This window comes from Aegilops tauschii, chromosome 5 (assembly GCF_002575655.3).
Source record: "Aegilops tauschii subsp. strangulata cultivar AL8/78 chromosome 5, Aet v6.0, whole genome shotgun sequence".
Lineage (NCBI taxonomy): Eukaryota > Viridiplantae > Streptophyta > Magnoliopsida > Poales > Poaceae > Aegilops > Aegilops tauschii.
The window spans coordinates 342,043,188-342,049,398 of NC_053039.3; the positions used below are offsets into that span (position 1 = coordinate 342,043,188).

Consider the following 6,211-nt stretch of genomic DNA (forward strand, 5'->3'; position numbering starts at 1 on the left):
GAAGTATAACAGTTGTACGATTCTGATGTTACTGTTTGGCCTGTGGTGGTAGTAGCATTTTGTTTTGGCCTAGTGGGAGTATTTCATTATACAGAGGTGTATCACTAAAAGCATCTTCCCCGGCTCATTTCCACTGTAATATTCACATTTTCCAACGGGCAAGATGACGCCCCCAAAGCCTTAGTGCTCAAGTTCACCGCAAAAACCTTCTGCCATAGCAACACCGTTGGCCACTCTGCCACGATCAGTGGGACGTGAACGCCTGCACGATGTCACGTGACATAAAATGATCTGCATGAGAATCACAGAAGCAAATCATAAGTAACCAAGCGTGTATTTGCATGTACGTACCGAGAAGATGTTGCAGTGGCCGGGGTCGGCGAGGTGCGCGAAGAGGTTGTCGAGGGGGCCCTGGCCGGTGTAGACGGCCTGGAACCAGAAGCCGACGAAGGCGAGCATGGCGAGGCGGCCGTTCTTGATCTCCTTGGTGCGGAGCACCATGACGGGCTCCGGCGAGCCGCGGCCCCAGTTGCCCCAGTCGAACCACAGGCCCCCCGGGTACCCCACGTCCGGGGTGGGGTTCTTGCGGTTGGGGAACCGCGGCTCGATGTCCACGGACCCCGGGTTGAGGTAGTCCATCCACCGCCGGCCCTCCACCCACCCCATGAGCGCCATCTGCGTCACGAAGAGCGTCCACGGGTCCGCGAAGTACTCGCGCTCGCCGGCCGTGTACCAGGAGAACTCCTCCATGAAGCCCCACTTGTGCAGGACCTCCGGGACCAGGATCCCGGCCGCCGCCAGCATCGCCCACCGGCCGTGCATCAGCTCCGCCTGCGCGAACCACCGCAGCGACTCCGGCTCCGATCCGAATCCCAGAGGATCAAATCCGAAGTCTCCCGGAAGGCTGAAGGGAAACGGCAGCACAGGAATAATGTCAGAGACGAAATGAAATTCAGTACGTATTTTCCACGAACGATGCCCGGAGTATGAAATTGGTTCAGTTACCTGCCGTCGAGCCACGGCGGAGGGGCGGTGCCGGGGAACCAGACGGGCCGGTCGGGCCCCAGCGGCTCGCACACCGTGGACAGGCTGCTCTTGGTCGCGCCAGTACGGTGGCTGCTGCCCCGCCGGACGGGAGCGCACGCTGCCGCTGCCGCTGCCGCGCCAGCATTCTGCACCGGCGGCTTAGTGGCATGCAACGCCCGGATCCTAAGCTCGATCAGAAGTTCGGAACAAGCAAGCAGACGGGCATGCAGCAACGACGGTTCAGCATTTTTACGATGATCCGAGAGGTTTCAAAGCAAATTTACCAGAGCACGTTGGTGATTACCTTGGTTGGAGGCGACATGCTGAGAATGAGCCGGTGGGCAGAGGAGTCGCCATGGAGGATTCCGGATGGGGGAGAGGGAGGAGCGGGAATGGCACTGCACCCGCCAGCGGGTTATCCGTTTGGAGTAGATGAGGATAGGGAGGGAGAAGGCGCTGCGCTGAGCCAATGGCGGGACGCCAGTTTTTTTTTCTTTTGCCCGCTGTCGTAGAAACTGTCTCGTGGGCTTCTTCTAAGTTGGATGCCCATTCGTTGCTCACGGCCTTTTTGTTTGAACATTGTTCACGGCCTTCTCATTGACACTGAAAGAAGCCAACTCTTTTTTTTTCCAGGAATGGAAGAAACTTGACAGACTACTCCCCTAATTTATTTTGGATAGACTAGTACTGACAATGAAAAAAAATTGGTTCAGTTCTTTTGTACCAAATGTAATACTCCATCTGTTCCTAAATATAAGTTTTTTTAGAGATTCCAATGTGGACTACATACGGAGAAAATGAGTGAATCTAGACTCTAAAATATGTCTATATACATCCGTGATCCGTATGCAGTCCTTATTGAAATCTCTAAAAAGACTTATATTTAGGAACGGAGGGAGTATATACTGCTGATCCCTGACATGTAGAAACTTGATTAATATTGTATTTCAAACCTTTCTCAGTCAACTGAGGTTGGTTCTCACCTCCCTAAAAAAAAATGGTGCTCACCCTCTATGAATCCGTAAATCAGAGAGCATGCTGCGAAAGAAAAAAGAATACTGCCCTGCTTTTTCATATGTAATTCGAAGCCAAAGAGAAAATCAAACCAAAAGAAGCTGTGCTGCCACTGCTTCACCAAAAGACTAGCAGAATAAGATTTGTTCCAATTACACAAGGGACAAGGTGTTTTACCCTGTATGGCTGTACTGACGTTATTTTGAAGACCTTTTGACAGAGTGAGATTTCCAAACCGAACATAAAAAACAGCTGCTGTAAATATTGTTGTTAGTGAGGTTTTAATTGTTTAATTCGTGTGTAGAAATACAGGGATGAAATGTGAAAACAGATGAACCATTCTATGACACAGTATAGACAAGTCTGGGCCTCCTTAAATACACGCCTGAGACAGAGGGAGGTGTAAACAGCTACAAACAAAATTTCCTGTGTATGCAGTAAAACAAGACTAGCTGATCACTGGATACTCCTAAATAGTACAGTGAGACGAACCACCGTGTCAGAAACTGTAGTCGATATCAGAAATGTTCTGCAGTGTCGATTGTTTAACCATCTCGCGCCGCTCATTGTACAGGTCCAGGTTCTTGCAGGGCACAGGGAAAACATAGCCGATGACCTGCCCCTGGACGAAGGAGCACTGGAAAACATGGTGCTTCTTGTCAAGTATGCCAACCGACATATCATGGAAAGTAACATTCCTCACGGGGATCTCTGCGCTCCCTTGTATCCTGACGGGCACCCGCACCCTTTGCCCATGGATTGACGTATAAGAGATGTTGCCGACAACAGGAACAGCCTTCGGGTCGAACCGTTCATCTGGGTGCTCGTTATAGTCGGTCTTTATCACGATGCCAACACGGACATTTTCTAGGGTTATGTTTCTGTAGACAATGTTGTTTACATAGGCCCCTCTTCCAGGGGCAGTCTTTATCCTCACACCTCGCCGCGAACTCCAAATGTGGACGTTCTCTACCAAAACGTTTGAGACACCACCAGACATCTCGCTTCCTATAGACACGCCAGCGCTGTCCAGACGGGAAAAGAGATTAAACACGCAATTAAGCTGATCTGACAAACTTTGACTAGTAACACCCATACATTTCAGAGTAATTCACTGTACATGAAAAGCTGCATTTTGGTACTATTAACGTTCTTATTCGCCAATCTCAACTGATAAATTAACAGAAGGGCTAACAAAGTGAACCAAAACAAATGAATTACCTGACCATTGAGCGGATTATGACATTGCGAACAGTGATGTTAGTAGACGGACGCCCATAAGCAATTCCATATTGATCCCAACCACTCTTTATAGCTACCCCGTCATCACCAACAGAAATATAGCAATTTTCAATCATCACATTCTCGCAAGAATCTGCATAAGCAGTAAACGCAACTGAGAATCTGAGTGTTGTATAAAATGTTCCAAATCATATAATAATAAGTTAAGAAACCAAGATAACATGGAAGTACAAAGTTGTAGGGTTCATATTGTCAATGAATATAAAGAGGCTAGATTGTTATCCAGTCATTGAACAATGTGAGCTGTAGCTGAAACAAATAAGAGCTCAGGAATTAAGTAAACCGCAAAAGTTGGAAAATGACCTGGATCTATCCCATCGGTGTTTGGAGCCCCAGCAATTGGAGCCAGAATAGTAGTTCCCGAGACTGTGACATCCTTGCAGTCATATAGATGAAGTGTCCAGAAGGGAGAATCACGTAATGTGATGTTAGAAATAGTAATGTTACTTGACCGCATGAGCTGAACAAGAGGACCCCTGGTGTGATTGAGGAGTTTCTTGCGAAATTTGATCCACCAACTTTGGCCTTGCCCATTTATAGTGCCATTATGACCTATTAGACAGATAAAGAGATGATGAGTCTCAGCTAACGAAATGCCTGACCAATTTCAGGACAAAAAGGCTGATAGAAAGAATATTTAGCAATTAAATTGGCACATTAGAATCATGGCCACATATTCATGATTATTCTGGTAACAGGTAACAATATCTTCACATGAATAACCAACAAAACCGTTGGTCTTATATTCAAAATACTTAATAGGAGGCCTCATAACATAGGACTTATGATGATTTATAAGATAGGTGGTCGCAAATACTGATACTTCATTTTACCAATTTCACTTATGTTCCTATGTTTAGCAATTAGGGTGTTAATTTAAAGGCCACACACACCATAATATGATGGCAGTCAATCCTTGCTTTAATTTCAGAATGCAAACACAAAGTTCAAAGTAATAATTAAGCATTGAAATGAACTAAGCAAGTAAGCATATATAGAAAAAACATAAAGTTCACACTATCATCAGCGTTAAAATGCAACAAAAGGAAACATACAATATTACTTACCGGTTATAATCACATCCTTCAGGTCTTGACCGTGTATGAGGCTCCCATATCGAGGTCCCTTGTGCTCTCTTCCATATCCATATGATGGTAATGGAGACATCAATGGCCAGTATCTTTCATCCTTACATGTAAGTAACGCAATAAGCTGTCAATGTTGATTCATTGGAAGAAAATGCACCAAACTGTAAAAGTTACAGCCAGACAATAAGTAAGAACATCCTAGTTCAACTTTCTGTAAGGTTGAAACAAAATGACATCATTATAATTCCTTTACAGGCTAAGCATGAGTGGACAGGACCAGTGTTATTCTAAAGTTAATGTGAGTCACTAATTCATCATATGGTTTTTAAGTGTTTAACTATACCACGACTACACTTGTGACTGGTCATACAACCTTGTCAAAACGTGTGAGTGTAAAATTAAGCAAGCTGGTGGAAAGTGCAGCTGAAATGCCTCACCTGGACCCCGAGGATCTCAGCGCCAGCAGCCAGGAAGAGCGTCATGTGGCTGGTGAGGTTAAACGGCGCGGTGAGCCACCGGCCGGCAGGCACGGTGAGCCTCCCGCCGCCCCTCTCCGAGATGGCCGCCACCGCGGCCTCGAAGGCCGCCGTGTTGAGCGTCCGCCCGTCCCCGACGCCCCCAAACTCCCTCAAGTCGTACACCGGCGGCGAGGCCACCCACTGGCCCATCGATGCGGCAGCGGACGGCGCGCGCTTGGGCATGGGCGGCCGGTTGTAGAGCCGCAGGCGGCCCATGGAGGTGTTCTGCCAGAGGAAGACGAGCACGAAGCCGACGAGCCAGAGCGCGACCAGGTACGCCCTGTAGGACGGCGAGATCGCCGGCGGCGCCCACCGCCGGTGGTGGAACTGATGCGCGCCCCGGCTTAGCGCGGCGCGCGGGGAGGACAGCACCGCCGGGCCGGCGGAGGCCGACGCCGCCGCCGCCGCCGCGGCGGCGGCGACGGAGGCGCGCGGGGAGGAGACGCCGACGGCGATCTCCGCCATCGGATCCGGTCGGCGCGGGGGCGGGATCTACGTGCTACGCCGCGCAGTACCAACCGGTTGGTGCGTCTGTCGGGGGGATGCTGCTAGGGTTTTGCTGCCCATGGGGGTTGGGGTGGGGGAGGAAGCGGGAGCGGGAGCGCGGCGGTGGTGAGCCGGACCTCGGGAGCACTAGTTTAAAAAGGGCGGGAGGCGGTGAGGTCACTGGCACTTGAGCGCGCTGGCGCAGTGGTGGTGCCGGCCGTGGGGTTGGGGGAGGAACCACGACGACGGCCAGCAAGACGGCGGAATGACCGAATAGCCCCCCACTGCGTACTGCCGTCAGCCCGTGCGGGCCGTCGGATTGACTGACTCGAGTTGCCCGTGGCTATGTTTGTTGCTTCTACGCTTCCGCTGATGCTCGACCCAAGAAGTACTCCCCCTCCGCTTCCTCTTTTTCGTTTTTTTTTAACAACATCCGGTCTATTCTTCATCTATCATCTCAGTACAAAACACTAGAAGTGACAAATAGATTCAGGTTTTAGACTACCTTTTTTTGGAAAATCATTCAGATCTTTTATTAAAGTTCAGCAGAAGTACAAAGCATCTCAAACATAATAAAAATTACATTAAGATTTCAAGACCTCCAAACAATCACTACTGTCGTCAGAATGAGCCGCCGACGCGCCGTTGTCGCCGCTTCCCTGCGGGAGCCGTCTTGACCTTGTCGATAACAGCCGGGAAGTCTTCGAACACGTGCCCCTAATGTCCAGCGCCCTGGAGCTGCTGTCGTCGTCGTTGAACCCTTGCATGGATCTGAAG

General features: G+C 49.6%; 2 protein-coding genes across 2 annotated transcripts; both read right to left on the reverse strand.

The window, feature by feature from the left end:
• LOC109774126 (photosystem I chlorophyll a/b-binding protein 6, chloroplastic) lies at positions 1–1,713 on the reverse strand. The gene is made up of 4 exons (XM_020332842.4): positions 1,331–1,713; positions 1,006–1,209; positions 352–904; positions 1–262 (listed from the first exon to the last, which is right to left on the reverse strand). Exons 1-4 carry the CDS (start codon positions 1,381–1,383, stop codon positions 245–247), a joined length of 828 nt encoding a protein of 275 aa, XP_020188431.1. The 5' UTR covers positions 1,384–1,713; the 3' UTR covers positions 1–244.
• Positions 1,714–2,282: 569 nt separating this feature from the next.
• On the reverse strand, positions 2,283–5,794 carry LOC109774125 (probable polygalacturonase). The gene is made up of 5 exons (XM_020332841.4): positions 4,868–5,794; positions 4,410–4,530; positions 3,646–3,894; positions 3,262–3,415; positions 2,283–3,065 (listed from the first exon to the last, which is right to left on the reverse strand). Exons 1-5 carry the CDS (start codon positions 5,411–5,413, stop codon positions 2,540–2,542), a joined length of 1,596 nt encoding a protein of 531 aa, XP_020188430.1. The 5' UTR covers positions 5,414–5,794; the 3' UTR covers positions 2,283–2,539.
• Between the last annotated feature and the right edge of the window lie 417 nt (positions 5,795–6,211).

Coding starts and splice junctions, on each gene's coding strand:
- LOC109774125 (XM_020332841.4), bottom strand. CDS start 5,413: ATGGCGGAGATCGCCGTCGGCGTCTCCTCCCCGCGCGCCTCCGTCGCC. Junction 4,531..4,867: donor CTGAGATCCTCGGGGTCCAG/GTGAGGCATTTC, acceptor CTTACATGTAAG/GATGAAAGATACTGGCCATT. Junction 3,416..3,645: donor CACCGATGGGATAGATCCAG/GTCATTTTCCAA, acceptor CTGCTTATGCAG/ATTCTTGCGAGAATGTGATG.
- LOC109774126 (XM_020332842.4), bottom strand. CDS start 1,383: ATGGCGACTCCTCTGCCCACCGGCTCATTCTCAGCATGTCGCCTCCAA. Junction 1,210..1,330: donor GCATGTCGCCTCCAACCAAG/GTAATCACCAAC, acceptor GATCGAGCTTAG/GATCCGGGCGTTGCATGCCA. Junction 905..1,005: donor CCGCCGTGGCTCGACGGCAG/GTAACTGAACCA, acceptor GTTTCCCTTCAG/CCTTCCGGGAGACTTCGGAT.